At 46.8% G+C, this 17,402-nt stretch overlaps 1 protein-coding gene across 1 annotated transcript in view; it reads left to right on the top strand.

Moving 5' to 3' along the window:
• LOC111861826 (nucleolar protein 4) overlaps positions 1 to 17,402 on the top strand; it is a 586,825-nt gene that overhangs the window by 286,003 nt on the left and 283,420 nt on the right. The window contains exon 3 of the mRNA XM_023846723.2: positions 2,032 to 2,550. Coding sequence (XP_023702491.2) covers positions 2,032 to 2,550 — 519 coding nt within the window. The remainder of the gene's footprint in view (positions 1 to 2,031; positions 2,551 to 17,402) is intronic.

Here is a 17,402-nt window from a genome sequence, read left to right as displayed (position 1 = left end):
GCAACGAATCCCCAAGGCCGTTAATTTTGGTTTTCTAGACCGGAGACGCTATGTCCTTGAAACAGCTCCTCAGTTATCCTCACGAGGCTGAGTAGACCACGTTCCAGACCCACTACTTCTCAGAAAGAATCTGGTAGCACCGGGAATCGAACCCGGACCTCTGGATCTGTAACAGGAACTCTGAGCACTAGACACTGACAGCATCGTTAAATAAACAATAGACAATTGAATGAATCCTCTGTCATTAGAATTTCGGGCGTAGCTTATGGTTGCGCAGATCAGAAGCCCACGGTAAATGTGAAGTCGTAATATACTACGGCAGAAATGACAGAATAATGTACTGCGCAGGTCACTTTCGCCTTGCAGCAAGGGAATCACCAGACACACCACGCTTGCACAGGAGTAGTTCGGAAAAACGGTTAACCGGTTAGTAACGGTGAAATACTTCAGCCACGAGCAGAAAAGGTTGGTCACCTTTGGTTTTGTTTGTCATCTTGTGTGAGTCGCCCCTGTCAGTCAGTCACTCACCCATACAGAACTCTGGATTGGTTGCTGCCACTGCCCACAAGCTGTCCAAGCTGCGGTCTCTGTTACTGCACCTGCTATCACAAATTTGGAACTCCAGACAAATAAGACATTTTCATGCACTATATGCAGCCTTACTGCCATCTGTGAGCCAACTGTCTCGATGTGGGAGCCTCGACGTCTCACAGCCTCCACAGCCTGTTACAGGGATAGCTTTACTTTTTTTTTCTTTACAATACTCTGAAGCACCATGAATCTGTTTGAAGGACATGAAACTGCTGAGTACAGTGCTTTTGTCACTATTTTTATAAATTCCCACCAGATGGTAAATATAAACAACTGTATACACAATAAATTGAGTATAAATTTCACCAGTACTAAACTACTGCTACCATTACTGATGATAATGGTGATATGACATCACCAATCGTGCGTCTAATCTTAGGAATATCCTTCAGTCCTTATTTAAAGAAAGAGGCTTATGTGATAACCTTGCTGTCTGTCTGTATATCCGTGTCTGTCCATCTATGTATCTTTCCTATTTTTCTAGGCTTATGAGATTGTCTTTCTATCTCTCTGCGTGTCTCCCCTTTGTTTTGCTAGGTAGTTTAATTTTAGGGTGTTTTTTTAGTTTATTGTAGTGGGCTGGGATTGAGTCCACTTGGTACGTCGACCACTATTTGGCCTATTGTACCTGGACCCGGTGATTATGATGATGGAGAATTCGGTGGAATTAGAATTGGCAGGGTAAACCGAAGTACTCGGAGAAAACCTGCCCCGGTGCCAATTTGTCCACCACAAATCCCGCATGACCTGACATGGACTCGAACCCGGGCCGCGGAGATAGAAGACCGGCAACTAACCGCCTGAGCTATGGGACGGCTTTGTGGCTAGGTAACAAGCCGTTTGTGCGCCAGTGTGTACCCCTCTGTTGGTTTCGTTTTCTATGCAGTCCGTGTCATATCAAAGGAAAGTAGGCGATTGGTTCTTGCCAGAACTTCTTGCTTTATTATTTTAGTATTTATTTCCCATCTTCATGTTCTTGACGTCTCCGGTTCGTATCTCGGCCCAAAGGTTTCTTGCCCTGATGATCCTGTCGGTTTCTCTCTTCTCTGTCCCTCAATGAACCGCCTCTGTGGTCTAGTGGTCAGAGTTCCTGGCTACAGGTCCAAAGGTTCCGGGTTCTATTCCCCAGGCTACCAGATTCTCTGAAGTAGTGTGTCTGGAACGGGGTCCACTCAGCCTCGTGAGGATAATTGAAGAGCTATTTCAAGGAAATAGCGGCTCCGGTCTAGGAAACCGAGATTTACGCCCGTCGAGATTCGTTGCGCTGACCACGTGAGACGCTCTATCCGCTAAAGTTGGCACTAACTTCGCCGGCAAGCGGCGGTCGCTCGCTCGGTATAGTTCGTTTGCTGACTAAAGCCATGGAGTTTGTTTTGTTTGTGCCCAGTCCTACATCCATAAGCATGGCATATGACAGCAGGAATTCTTGATGCTTTCCAGATCACGGAGACCTACGCGTTTCTACCCCGAGAGGCGGTGACCCGCTTCCTGCTGGGTTGCACAGACTGTCAGCGTCGCCCCCGGTCTCCTTCTCCAATTACTGCAGCCAACGCCCTCAAACCCGCCCCTAGTCCTAGTCTTGCACACACCCCATCAGACGTAGAACAGACACCCCTTACACCCTCGACCGATTCCGATAACTTCACCCTGCCATCCCCTGTCACTGTGAAATCCTCCCCTAACCCAACAAATTCTCGACGAATGAACAACCATCATCAGCTGAACAATAATCATCACAACAACCACCACCAGAGAGCCAATTCCACACCTATGACACTGAAATCTAGTGTTAATCACCAGCGTCTTAACAACAATAATCATATCCGTAACAACAATCACCTAAAGAAGTTGGTGGAACCGCCTGACATCGATTTCAGTCTCCCCATCACGACCACATACCTGAAGCACATGCGCAGTCTGGGCTACACTGACGAGGACGCCCTCAAAATTGACGTCGAGGTAAGTACGTCTCTGATTATGGTAATTAATAGAATCCTGTGCTAGAAAATGTTACTAAAATATCAAAATAATACGACAAATGTGACATGCATATGTATTTATTTCAGCCTTTGTTGAACGGATGTGTGGTTATTGCTACGCTCACATGTGTTGCTTCCTCTGTCCGCGTTAGCAGCACCTGTTTCGTCCATATCTGACTATCTTCCACCGTATTATATGTCGTGGGTTGCTTCGCTGTAACTAATTTACAATAAAATTCGGCGGTAGTGTTAAAACCACTTCTCTCCTAGTTTAACTAGAATGCGCAAGTCAAGGAGGTTGAGGTGGGCAGGGTATGTAACACGAATTGGGGAGAGGAGAAATGCATATAGGATATTGGTGGGAAAGCCAGAAGGAAGGAAACTACTGACAAGAACAAAGCGGAGAACAATATTAAAATGGATCTCAGAGAGATAGGATGGGATGGGATGGACTGTAATGATCTGGCTCAGGATAGGGACCGGTAGATGGCTCTTGTGAACACGGTAACGTACCTTCGGGTTCCATAAAATGCTGGAAATTTCTTGAGTAGCTGTACAATTGGCAGCTTCTCAAGAAGGGCTCAGCTGCATGAGTGAGGAGGGCAGTGTTAGAATTAGTGTCAGGACAATTTGAGTAGACAGCCCAACTATCCGTTGCATCTCAGTACAGGAGTGCACTCGTCATCAGCGGGTGTCAGGTGCAATTCCTCTATCGGCGTCTCTTGTTCCTTCTGTTTTTGTTAGGGTGCCTTCCTCATATCCATGCGCCTCTCTGTATGCAGCTTTGAAGGATACTTTTATTTGCGTTGGGACTTATTCGTTGGACGTGATGTTCGTGGTGGGCGAGTGATGTGTTACACTAAAATATAACATTATGTCTCGGATTTTCGAATGCGACTGTGTGTATATGTCTTCTTCTATATCTGACTTCGATTGGCCCTTTACAATATCCATTTCACCCGGGTTTCATTCCGAGAATGTTTCTTGTTTTCCGTTCCATTCAAATTTCCGAACTTCTCTTTGGTGTCTCGTAAAGGCGCCCTTGCATTACAATACAACGCTCTGCCTTGGATTTGTGTGAAGACTTTGACTCTGTGACAAATTGGGTTGGACTTGAGTATCTGGAGTCGGTGACTGTGAAGAGCTGCAGTGCAGTTCGGGAAGAACCCGAAGTTTCGGAAGAATATATTATCACATGATAGTGACACTAGACGGGGTTTGAATTGGTCACTGGATTTATTGAACACTTACAAATAGTAACTGCAAGTAACTATAGCGCTATCGCTAGTTCACACACTCTACAGTTCACTACATCACATACTAAGTCTTCTCAGCCTGCCATGTCTTCATCAGTCATTACCTGGTAGCGGCTTCCAACGGCGGACGTTCCCCTTATTCTGGGTTCCCGTACCCCAGCTACCAGCTTCTAACAGCAACAACTCACAACGACTGAACCACAGCGGTTCTCTAACTCACTGCAGTCCACGAATTAATGTCCTCCGTATAACATCTCGGCACGGACCGCATGGAAGACACCTCTACAACATTTCTTGTATTGTGTTACTTAGCTGTCGCACAGACCACATAGAGAACACCGCTTTCCAGTTATCCACTGGTGCGTGTTATGAATCTTTTGCGATCATTACCTAGCAACGGCCGTTGTTTACGGAGTCATTACTTGGAAACGGGTCTGCATGCTACAGTATCCTCTCCAGAAGGCCACGCAATACCTCAAGTGGTTAGTCACTGGCTTCCCACCGCGGCGGCCCGGGTTCGATCCTATGTCTGGTCAAGTGGGATTTGTGGTGGACAAAGTGGAGCTGGGGCAGGTTTTCTCCGAGTACTTCGGTTTCCCCTGCCAATCTTCATTCCACCAACTACTCCACAATCACCCTCACCTATCATCTGGGGCTGGTACAATAGGCCAGAAGTGACCGCAGTACGAGAGACTTAGTCCCACCCCCACTAGCAATAAAGAAAGTTCTCTCCAGATGAAGCTCAGCTTGCCCGGCCGACAGCCTACATGGAGACGATATGCGCTTGAACGCCGGGCTGATTCCGAATACTCATCATTACAATACAGAAGAGCGTACCTGTCACGACAGACTAAATCCTCCGTGCTTCATGATAAAGCCGCTCAGGTAGCGTGTATGGCCAGTGACTGGCGTGCAGGTTGCTCCCATCTACGAGGGAGACATTTCACGTAAATACCAACCACTACTCCCCAAAGTGTAAATCCTGCCAGGTGCAAATATGATCTAAAAGTTTGTGACGATGTTACATTGATACAGATATTACTCGTACGTTCTGGACATTATCCACCGTCCTGTTTATGTCTCAAAATACAGCGTTTCGGAGACTGGATTCTGTCTCCGTCTTCATAAATCCTACTCAGTTGGGCCCAATCGCTAGAGCTTGTCCTTGTTACCGGAGATAGGACGAAACATAATATTCGTAGCTATAAGATGCCTTTAACTTTCACAACTTCAGCGTTTATTTTAAATTATAAGAAGCCAGAGGACATAATCACTGAAAATTGTTGAAGAACCGGCCATTTCTGCATCCATGGACTAGTGATTTCCGTAACCTCTGTGAAGTATTCGTGTTCCTTCATTATATTAACATCTCTAGTTACTGATTTGCGTCACTTTCGTTACTAATTGAGAGAAAGGAAATGGTTGAAAACACATAAGAAATATCGTTTAAAGGAAAGAAGGCCGTAGCGTAAGGCTGACAACCTTACCGCCATCTTTGAGCTGATTGTCTAGATAATGTGGGACCTTCAACATCTCACAACCCTATGGCCCTTCACGGCTTGTTACAGGAATAGCTTTACTTTTTTTTTACTTTACTTACCTAATGTACGTGGTAATATAGATGTTCATGGTTTACTGCTGACGTCACGTAATCATTTTTTCAGTCAGTACGGATCCATTGGCGTTGTTCAGCAGCAAATCATTACGTTTGACGCTTCATGGCACATTATATCTATAATTGCTATAAAAGTAAAACATGTCATCACAGGAAACTAAGAGGACACATACCCAAGCAGGAATCAAACCAGTAATCCCAGTTTTCCGAGAAGTGTAATGTCATTTCCTCCCTCAGGTGCAAATACGGGAAATTGCGCGCTCTGCTAAGTCCGATAGAAACGCGTGGAACTTGGTCCAGTGGGTTCGGTCTGTCGGGCCTAGATGCATTTCCCAATATTTTTACTTATCGATAAAAAGATACGCAGTTTCCGAAACGTCATATAGGACCTATACCGAACGTACCTCAGACAATGCGCGGTGCCCAACACGCGGCTCGCAAACAGTTAGTGACACTATTCAAATCAGCAGACTTCTGCTCGATCCTCACATCCTATTTCAGACCTCCACACATGTTTGTCCCTGACAAGGGAGGCAACAGGCCTTCCGCAAGTCCACGTGCTGGCGGTGTTGAACGCGATTCATGTCAGTTACTCTCATTTAGATGCTACATGAATATCTGCCCAGAATTAAGATTACGGCCTATTGGGATATTACACCGTGCAGTTTGTTACAAGCACCAGCATTTCGGAGGAAACTGCTCCATCCGTTAGCTTTCGTCTCAAGTTGAGTCATTTCAATCGGACTAACTGTTCAAACCCGAAACACTGGAGAGAGGCAAGCCGTGTCTGTTAGGACTTCTGATCGGCCATTTTGAAATGTCTTGTACATCCATCAATCCGAATCCATTTCCAACCTCACCTACTCACGACACTAAATGTGTTTTAGTGTATCAAAGTAACACCGCCCTGTAACATTTTTCAAAGCGACATGAAAGGATCCACAATAAAAAACATTGTCACGCGTGTGTGTGTGTGTGTGTGTGTCTGTCGACGGGGTTTAGGATAGGATATTGGAGTTATTGAACACTTATAAATACAACTCGTAACTACAATAACTACAGCCTCACTGGTTGATTCCTGGTACTCATTTCTGTTAGAGGCTGAGTCGACCCCATAGTGCGCCTGGAAGGTTTAGGTCAATTGAAAAAATCCACCTCATCGGACTCGAACCCGCGACTCTTCGGCTTGTAGTATAGTGCCTCAACAACTATGCTACTTACGTCATTTATTTATAAAGAAAAGCAAATTGCTAACACAGAACCTCTCATTCTCTCTTAAATAAACATTTCCGCTGCTCCCGAAGACAGGCTTACAAGCCATCAGGTCATCCCTGCAAAAAAATAAATCCTTTCTTGAAAGTATCGTTCGCCCACGGCACCCTTAAGTGGCTCCCCCAACCATCCCCATGCAGTTGTTCTTGCTAGTCAACCCTGCGCTGCGTGACTCACCGCTTGGGCTCCACCGTGCCAACAATTTGGGATCTCCCTCATCAGGGGAGGGGGGCAGAAACAGTAATTCCTTAAAGAACTGAAAACTGAAATCGTTTTTGATAAGTTTCACGTCACTTTTGACGGGTTTCATATAATGTCTGATTCTTCTGCGCCCTCCTTACTTCTGGAATGTGAACATTCAATTTAACCTCTGCCTGTTCTCAATTCAGGCCTCGTCACTGAACTTCAGTTCCTGAAAACAAAATGTACGTTCAAGACAACGTTTAAAAGGTGAAGTTGTCTCTGCAATAAACTAATTAAGCACTACTCCATGAAAGCGTATGGAGGAGTGGATGTATAGATCCACGTACTCTTGAACTCGGCACTAGTTTGAGGCGAGTGGTCAGCTTACGTCCCTGCCGCTTTACCGCCGGGGAAAGGGTACTATGTAACCATTGGATAGGAGGTTGGGTCGACCCCAGAATCGTTCTTTACGCTGTTGTGAAGAGCAAACTCTTGACCCTACCGGGACTCGAACTCTGATCCATCTGCCATTCAGCCCGCAGCCGGTCACTGTACCGACTGATCCCTCATGTTTAAGGCAAAAGTAGCATGAATATATCGTGTCACAAAGGTAATGCAGAATTATTATAGGCGATATATTTCGTGTCTTTCGGTCTTTCGAGGCGAAGGACGACCGCCTCTGTGGTCTAGTGGTCAGCGTTCCTGGCTACAGATCCAGAGGTCCGGGTTTGATTCCCGGCGCTATCAGATTTTCTGAGAGGCAGTGAGAGGCAGTGGGTCTGGAACGGGGTCCACTCAGCCTTGTGAGGGGTAATTGAAGAGCTATTTCAAGGAAATAGCGGCTCCGATCTAGAAAACCGAAATTAACGGCCGTGGGGATTCGTTGCGCTGACCACGCGACGCCCTCTATCCGCTAAAGTTGGCACTAACTTCGCCGACAAGCGGCAGTCGCTCGGTCGGTATAGTTCGCTTGCGGCCTAGAGCCACGGAGATTGTTTTGTTTTTTCGAAGCGAAGAACACGATCGCTTCCAGATCACTCATTAGCACTTCAACCTGCACAGTCGTCCTCTCTTTGAATTCGGTACTGCATAAGCTTGTAATTGCTAACCTGCCTGCGGATAGTAGAATGGTAGTGATAAAGAGGTCCTGCTTTTCTGACGCGTAAAGAAAGTTTGAATGCGTGAAATTTATCGTTGTCATCAGGCAATTTCACGTTACCATTGTAAGGAATTGCAGCGCCTTAACACGGCGAATGAATGTTTTGTTGCACGTGTCTATCCTGTTAACGCTCATAATATTTTAATGCTCATATGTGAAGCGTAATTTCCTCTTAGGAACGGTTTGCCACCTACTGTTTGTCCGTGTTATTCGTGGGAGATTGCGTTATACGTGTACTCCGACGCATCACTCGATGATATATAGAAGAGAAATGGAATTCCGGTCTAGAAAACTGAAATTAACAGCCGTGGGAATCCGTTGCGCTGACCATGCGACACCCTCAATCCGCAAAAGCTGGCACTAACTTTACCGACAAGCGGCGGTCGCTGGGTCGGTATAGTTCGCTTGCGGACTAAAAACCACGGATTGAAAGGGAATATGGGGGAGTACAGGGGGAGTAATAACAAAAAAACTCACTCATAAACAGTATAACAAGCAATGACATGTTCCGTTGAACTTTATGAGAACAGACATTCTGTGAAACCTGCTAACAACTTTTGACTGCAGAAGAAATGGTAGTAAAGTAGTCGGGAAGTCAACTTTTTGGTCGGCTGGTTAGGTTATCAGCCAACCAGTGAGGTGCTTCGACTAGTTTGTTACTCATTCAGTTAAGTTAGGCAATCCATTAATCAGTTAATTGCTTGCATAGTCTGTGAACGAATCAATTAGGCGATTATTTGATTAGTTTATCACTGGTTATTAAGTTCGCTGTTTTTAAAATTTCTCTGTACACTATAATAATTTCATCTAAAATTAGTTGTCTTCCCTCCCGTCTGCCGTCACAGGTCACGTCTGATAATTTGCTTTGCCCGGAGCGTAAGCTGTGTCGGTCTGTGGCCGGAACATGCGCAGTGGGCTGGTTGTACCTTTGCATTCTTGTTTTGTGCATGCATTGCAGCTTATCATGCCCACCGTGTGTATTAGGCAAAACACCGCACACCCGTGCGTGGTGGGTGGACTACCTTCTACGTCTCCGCCATGTTGACAGCAAGTTATTTTTACTCGAGTCGCAGAGGGACAACGAACGCCTCTGCCGGTGTGTTTTTCGTTGAGAAAATCGTATTACGCTACGTGGGAGGCAGAGAGGCTCGTCCGTGGTAAAGTAACTGCCCGGTGCCTCACAGCAGCCTCTCGTTTTATTAGCGATTTCATGGTCTTACCTTTCTGCCACTGCGATGAAGCTGACTCCACTGTGCGTGCGTACATCTCCGGGCTCAAGTGCAGATATAAAAAATACTGACTATGGACAACACAGAAATATTTTCCAAGGAAGGGGGGGGGCGTTCAGATTTCCAAGTGCAGCAGTCATATAATTTACTTTCATATATGAGGGGTAGGCCTTCTCGGGCCTTGCACCGCGACCTACAGTGGTCTATTTTGTTTAATTTACTTACATACTTGAGTTTAAAGCGTTTAATATTGTCACGTGTAGGTGTTTATGCGTGACTTATAAGATGGGTTTTGGATTGGATGATTGGATTTATTGCACCTTATACATTCACACAGCTAGGGACTACAGGAAATACAGCGCTATTACTGTTCTACAGACTTTATATCACCGTTGCGCACGCACTAGGATTCTCAGTCGTTACTAGTCGTATCCTGGAAACGGATTTATAACAGTTTGTCACTTCAAATCACATATGTAGTCTTATTATTACAGCCTAGTTCCTTTCTTGCTATTATTCTGCAACTGCCAACTCAATTCAATTCCGAGTTCATATCCCGACGGCTGGCGTCTCGCAACTCGACTAACTCTTCTTAACTGAAATCTTCTTTATAACCATTTTGCACGGATCACGCAAAAAACTGAGCCTCACTGTTGTTGAGAAGGCATGTTTACAGCGCAGTTGCATTGCAACGGAAGTTATTCGATTGTTGCTTGCGTATACGTTGCGGTGGGAACGTGTTTACAAAGTCGTTGCCTAGCAATAAACGTCTATTCTGACTTCACTATTCCGTGTTTTGGGCATCATGTCACAGTATTACTTAGATGGTCTCCCTACATCACTCAGAATAGAAGAATTATGAAGTACTGATAATTTTTATTATTAATATCTGATATATTTGTTTCTTCCCTTCAATTTTGACTTTTTCACCAAAAATACAGGAAAGGGGGTAGGTGTCTAGTTTGTATCCTTCCTGCCGGCGCCCATGATACTGAATTGACTAAGTTTTATGCAAGCCGACGTCAAGTTCAGGCCACTAGATGCCATCCTGCGTCCTTCACGAATACGTGTACCAGCGTGGTCTTCACTGAACTGGTTCTTTGAAGGCAACTGTCTGTACTTTGTGCCCATCAGATGCTCTATTCGACTCTTGGCCAGGACAACGGCGAAAGTCTTTAGTCGTTTTTCTCAGCCCCTTCAGGAAAATACTGGAATAGTATCTGAGTTAGATCACGACCACTTCCTTCCAAATATTCCCCAATTCATCAGCCACGTGACTATCCGACGCCGTAAGGAAAATGCGCGGAATACTGTTCAATCGTTTGTTTTTTCGTTCATAACCAAAGAAATGGAGAACATGAAACTATTAGTATATGTGGAAAATGTAGTTTCGTGTTTCTGTAAGTGGAACAAATACCGAGTTATCAGTTTTATGAAGCTTGTGTGGCAGTTGTTTAAATTAATAAAAATGCGTCAAGCTGACGTGAGGATGCGGTGGTCTGGGTACCTTCGGCAGTGGTCTGAAAAACTTTCTCCTTCAAGTTTTTTATTTCTCTCTCTCTCTCTCTCTGATTCGCCATTTGCAAAATCGTCGTTTGCATTAACATGCGACGGAGCCGCAATAAATGTAGAACAAAGAATAAAGGTTCTGACTTTCTCTGGGAGACCACATTTTGGTCCTTCGGGTTCCCAAAAATGGACGACATTAGTTCCAGCAATGTGTTTACTTACTAGAACTGGTATCAGAATATTGTCTTACATTCATTTAACACCTATCCCAGATGATATGTCCAAAACACATGCATTTTTTTTATTTCGTGTAATTGTGGGTGGAGTCCAGCTGGGTCCACTCCGCACGTCGGCCACTCATTGGCCTATTATAGCCTGCCCGGGCTATTATGATGATGTAGAATTTAGTGGAATGAAGATTGGCAGGGGAAACCGAAGTACTCGGATGAAACCTGCCCAGGAGCCACTTTGTCCACCACAAATCCCACTTGACGAGACCCGGGCTCGAACCCGGGCCACCGCAGTGGGAAGTCAGCGACTAACCGCTTGAGCTATGGCGCGGCCGTAAGCACATGCATTACTACTAACTGGCTACGGGCTGGATGACAGAGGGATCGGAGTTCGAGTCCCTATAGGGTCAAGAATTTTCTCCACGTCGTCCAGACCGGCTCTGGGGTCCACACAGTTTCCTATCCAAAGGGTACCGGGGGGCTCTTTCCTCGGAGTAAAGCGACCGGAACGTGAAGCTAACCAGCCACCAGAATCCAATGCCGAGTTTAGGAATGGATGGAGCGATACTCCCGCGCCCGCTTCTGTAGCCCGGAGCAAGTTGTGCGCAGAGAAGCCTAACTTCACGGATCGATCTGGAGGGGGAGGGAGAGGAAGTTGAGCCCACTCCAATGGGGGTGGGCTGGAGGTGCTTTTGGGGAAGGGTAGCAGTAGACATAGCCGTAGGGTGGGAAGGGGTTCAGGCAGCCAGAAAGGGTGGAACTAGAAAACAAGACAAGGGTGTAGGATGGGGATGCTGCAAAGTAAGAGAATACTCGAGGGGGTTGAAGAAGTGGCAGGGGGATGAGTGTAGCAGGCGACTGACTGACGTGCCTCCGTTTGGGCTGAGGTTCGTGGGTAGACGGGGAAAGAAATTAGAGGACTGTGGCGGTTTGGTGGGAGGGGTTGAAGGATTGGGGTGCTTGGAGTTGGTGGTACAAGAAGAGATGGTACAGACGCCAGATGAGGTGGAGTGAGAAGGGGTTTCGAGATGTATAACGCTGTGAGTTAGTGCAGGGGTGTGTCAGTGCGCCGTATTTACCCCCATGCAATAACTTTATGTCATCCTCCCAGACATCAGAGCACTCCAGCAGCATTTGTTATGGTGAGGGTTGCTTGAGGCCATAAAGTGACGGGCGGGGTTCGATTCCCGGTTGGAGCGTCAAGATTACCCTCTTCGCCAGCACAGAACCTTCTACCCCAGTCGGTTTCGAAGGGCTCCTTTTTCTCGCCAACCTGCACGATCACCTCCGTTCACTGTATAGGTACTGAACAGGTGGAACTTCACCTCTACGCCCCGCTACATAACACGTATGTAATGTTTCGTCGTGTTGCGTTAACACTTCCGTGTTGGACACTGAATGTTCGTGTGCGCTGTTGAAGTACCAGAGGTTTGTTTCCTCTAACGACCATCACAGAAGGAGTGGCGTTTGGTTCCATGAGAAGTTACCCTTTCTCCACCTTTTTCTGTCTAATTCCCCTCCGCGGACTACAAAAGTCCTGCGATAAATCCATATTTTACTTGCCTGTAGAAATATTCTGAAACAGTGCTTCAATTTTAAATCAATTTTAAATTTTCTTTTGAATATTGATGATAACAAGGAAAAAGTAAGTAAAGCTATCCCTATAACAGGTCGTGGAGGCCCATAGGGTTGTGAGACGTCGAGGCTCCCACATTTTCTAGACAATCGGCTCACAGATGACGGTGAGGTTGTCAAGTCTTACAAGCCGGCTACCCTTTACCCTCCAGGAAGATTGCTCATACTCATTTCCTCTAGATGCTGAGTCGACCCCAGGACCGCAGTGCGACTGGAAGTATTAGATCTATTGAAAATTCAATGACCTAACTTGGAGTCGATCTGGGAAGAACTAATATCCTACCTTCCTTTGACACGACACTTTCAGCATAGAAAACGACGCTTCTAGCAACTCTATTGTTGCGTGTGTTTTCGTTGCAGCGGGAACGTGTTTACGGAGTTATTGCTTAACTACGGTAGGTGGAATACCCATACAGGCTAATCAAATGGATCGTGTCGAATATGTGAAGACGAGAGAGGGCGAGCAGTCAGATTGAGGGCAGTAAATAAAGACGCCATAACACGCTGGCAATACGCGGAAAATTCGCGCGATAGGAGCGTCTACTAAGGGGACGAGGGTGCGTCATCGTCAGTTAGTGACGTAGGTCGTCTCGCCCTCGTTTGGAAGTCGCTAGATTCTCTTTGCCGGTTGGAAATACACGTATCTTACAGGTTACCAAAATTTCCGTACCCACAGACGTCGTTGAGCACAAGGTATTTCTCCTCCGTAAGGTTGCCTGCACACAGCGTGACTACTTGCCGGAATCCGTGGAGAGGACAGTCCCCGTGCCCTGAGCGCGGGACAATATTTTGCACGTTCAGAATGGAGAGGTTTCTCTCCGAGCACAGCAAGAGAGTACGGCAGGAACGAACAGACGTTCCAATAAAGACGCTACCTACGGCTATCGCCGCCTCCAGACAGGACAGACGAACAAGCGATATCTTTGTATTTGTTGACCATGTACACGGTGGGGCGCCTGGCCTAATCATATTCGGCAGGGAGGCCGTGCCATGGCTCAAGCGGTTAGTCGCGATGGCCCGAGTTCAATCCCAGGCCAGGTCATGTAGTGTTTGTGATGAACAAAGTGACACTGAGGGGGGTTTTCTCCTATGACGTACCAAATGGACTCAGTCTCACCCCACCTCAGGAAGAACTGTGTGTGCGGCTGTTACACGGTTACAGTTAATTTACTTAACTAGTATGAGTGAAGATGCGAAGCCCTGCCTTTGTTGTCAGCCAGGTTTGGGAACTGGGCAGAGCCCGAAGCGATTGCAGATTGAACCGGCCTTTTCTGCCTTCACTTGGGCTAGTTAGAGAACGGTTACAGGTTCAACAAATAACACCCCCCCCCCTCAAAATGTCTGGGAAGACACTAGGTTACAATAGGTTCGAAAATAAATGGTCGCTGTGTGACGAGCAGCAGTTTGTTATTTCAGTAAATTGATTCCTCTAAAATCAAACGGAATGAGATGCTCTTTTGTGCTAGACCCATAACTAAATCATCGAAAGTCATTTTTCAGTGTCTGGAATATGGAATATTTGCTGTTATGCCATAACCACGTTCGTCCATATCCGTTCAAATTCTTCAGCCTGCCCTTCGGCGCTACATAACCTCTACAACTGAAAACCAAACTGCCAGTTTTCGGAACATGTGGAGCCCAGTCTTTCAGCTGCATTCAGCTGTAATTTGTGACGAGAAAGATTACTTAGATTTTGTAACATCTTTTATCTTTCCTTGGAAATAAATCGGAGCTCCAGTGGCAGTTCTTACACAGCGGGCTTCCTACACTCTTCAGGAGCTCAGCCCGAACTATGGGAACTCTTGAAGCAGACTTCTGGCTGTTAGAACCTGACACCCTTCCCCTTCTTGTAATTCAGTGCGCATGAGTGGTGCTACCATGAGAGCGCTCTAGCCAGGTATACTGTAACCCTCCTTCACCCCTTTATGTGCACGAAACCGCGGTGCTGAGTAAACCTATCCCTTGATTCTATTCCGCCCCATCGCTGGCTCTCAGCGTCTCCAACTCCACTCCAGTGAACTTGAAAACATGGACATATTCCGGGACCCCGGTGTTTGTCACCCCGAGCTGCAGTGTCGTGTGCTGACGCTCCTGCATAGATCGCTGCTTCAATTTAACGGAGTTTCTTTCTAGTTATCATGCTGTAGTCTTCTTGTTTTGTGACACAGCGTGGTCTGGTAGATGGATATTAGCATTTAGGATGAAAATCCTGTTTTCATCTTCCATTTTACTTACCAAAATGCACGGCGTGACAATCAGAGACATAATAATTTGAAGAATACGACCGTGGAAACGTGTAATCTAAATCTTTATCATTATGTATGTCACATAAACATAAAGTATGTGACATACCTGTATGCGTTTCGGCTTGTCGCCACCATGAAAAGGCATCCCAGTACATGAGTCCGCAAATCTGTATATCAGCTCCTCAGTACAGTAAAGGTAAGGTTGACCCTCTACAAAAATATTTAAACAATACGCAGTAAAGACGTAGGTGAGAGTGGATGCATAGATCCATGTTTTCTTGACCTCGGCACAAGCTGGAGGTGAGTGGTGAGCTTCACACTCCGGCCGCTTTACACCCCGGATAAAGAGCCCCTAGTACGCATTGGATAGGAAGTTGGGTGGACCTCATAGCCGGTCTGGACGACATGGAGAAGTGAAAATTCTTGAACCCACCGGGACTCGAAATCCCACCCCTCTGTTGGCCAGCCCATAGCCAGCCGCTATACCGACTGAGCTATCCCGGGTCCCTCTATTACATGTGTAACCTCTTTGTGTACCTCACAGGGGCCCAGGGAAAGTGTGATGGAGGCGGTGAGAAAAGTTTGGTCTCGCAGTGGTCATCTGAAGTGAAGTTATGGAAGAGGCGCCCCCCCCCCGGTCTCTGCACTGTGGCGTCCAGATTAGCAGGCTCAGTTACAGCACAGGACGTAAAGCAAAACGTAAACTTAGTTAAAGTTGTAGTCTCCTGCCGGCGAACAGCGCTGTATCAGTCGGCAAAGCAAGAGGGCTCAGAACTGCACCACCGAGGTTCGGTTCCCGACGAGGGCAAGGGGTTCTTCTCTTCTCCACAGAGTCCAGACCGGCTCTGGGGTCCACTTAGCTTCCTACCCGTGGACTCTATCCCTGGCGGTAAAGCGACCTGGGCGTGAAGCTGACCACTCATCTCTATTTATTGCCGAAGTCAAGAATGGTGGAGTTATACCTCCACTTCCCAATAACCATAGTGGTATAGTGGTTAACTACCTAACTGAGAAGGATACCGTTGCTTCTCTACGGTTTTGTGGGATGTGACGCCGCATAATTTGATAATTAAGTTCCTGGTGTCACAAGAAACGGGAAACCGTACTTTTGTCTCTGCGGTTCAGTAGGCATGTCAGCTTCCTTCTCTTGATTCGTAGGGCTCGAACCTGCGAACTTCAGGTAGTGGTACCCTAGTACCTGCCGCGCTGCACGGAGTTACGTGAGAGCACTTCTCTGAGGCGGGACTGTTCTAAGCAGCGTGTATTTCCTCTTCTTCCGACTGAGCTGGAGGGACCGGCACGTTTATACATTTCTTTTGTCTCCAGCGTCTCATTACCGCATACGTTTTTACCACACCAGACGGCGGCACCTCTCAGGGCACTCAACGCATAGAGCACCTCAGGTTTTGTTGTGTCCCGAACTTCTGAACACGCTGCTGCCTCTTAGAAGCCGCCTATCAAGAAATACGTGGGTTTTATTATCGACTGATCATACTGACACGGCGCTCTCCTATTCAGGCACTGCATCAAAAATAGTCCGAAGCTAACTCTGTTCTCGATGAAAGAGTGCTCCCCCTGTAATAATTCTTATAAGCTGACAGTTGCTCACGTTACATTGGTTTCCCATGACTCTTGAAGTTGGTGCAGCAAACAGCTGTGAGTGGCTTTACCCTGATACAATTCGTTAACGGAATCTCATCTTGTAATTATAACTTTCATTTCGTCTGCAGCGCATGACGCATGGCCTTGTAACTGGCCGTGGAGATCCGTAGGGTTGAGAGACGTCGAGGCTCCCACATTTTCTCTTGACAATCGGCTCACAGATAGCGGTAAGGTTGTCAGCCTTACGCGCCGGTCGCCCCTTAGCCCCAGGAAGATTCCTGGTACTCATTTCTGTCAGAGGCTGAGTCGACCCCAGGGCCATAGTGCGCCTGGAAGGATTAGGTCAGTTGAAAAGAGTCTACCTTAACAGGACTCGAACCTGCGACCTTCCGGCTTGTAGCATAGTGCCTCAACCAACTTCGCTACCGCGTGCTCCCCGTGGCTTCGTGTATAACACTCTTATCTATCTGTGGCCCTACAGTCCCTGTGGACGTTGGCCGCTTCTTCTGTTTCTTAATTTATACACAGTGGGTAGGACTCCATGGACGGGGGATCAGCCAGTCGCAAGGCCACTACCTATACACAGAAGAAACGCACACAAGCATCCATGCCTTGAGTGGGAATTTGAACCCACGATCCCAACGTTCGAGCGACCGAAGACAGTTCATGCTTTAGACCAAGCGGCCACACATTTACAACACTCTACAGGCTATAAATGCTGAGGGTAGCTCAGTGTGTAACGTGACTGATACGGACCGGAAGAACGCAGTTTTGATCGGGGCTACCGCTGATGGACACCCGGGCTCGTGTCACGTGGGTGCCGATAACGCTGTTGCTGCTGGGGACACAGTGAGACTATTGCTTCACGAACATGGCGGTGAAAATGTGCCTTGGTC

Source organism: Cryptotermes secundus, unplaced genomic scaffold (assembly GCF_002891405.2).
Source record: "Cryptotermes secundus unplaced genomic scaffold, Csec_1.0 scaffold756, whole genome shotgun sequence".
NCBI lineage: Eukaryota > Metazoa > Arthropoda > Insecta > Blattodea > Kalotermitidae > Cryptotermes > Cryptotermes secundus.
The sequence above is the reverse complement of the archived record's forward strand: the minus strand, read 5'-3'. Positions and strand labels throughout refer to the sequence as shown.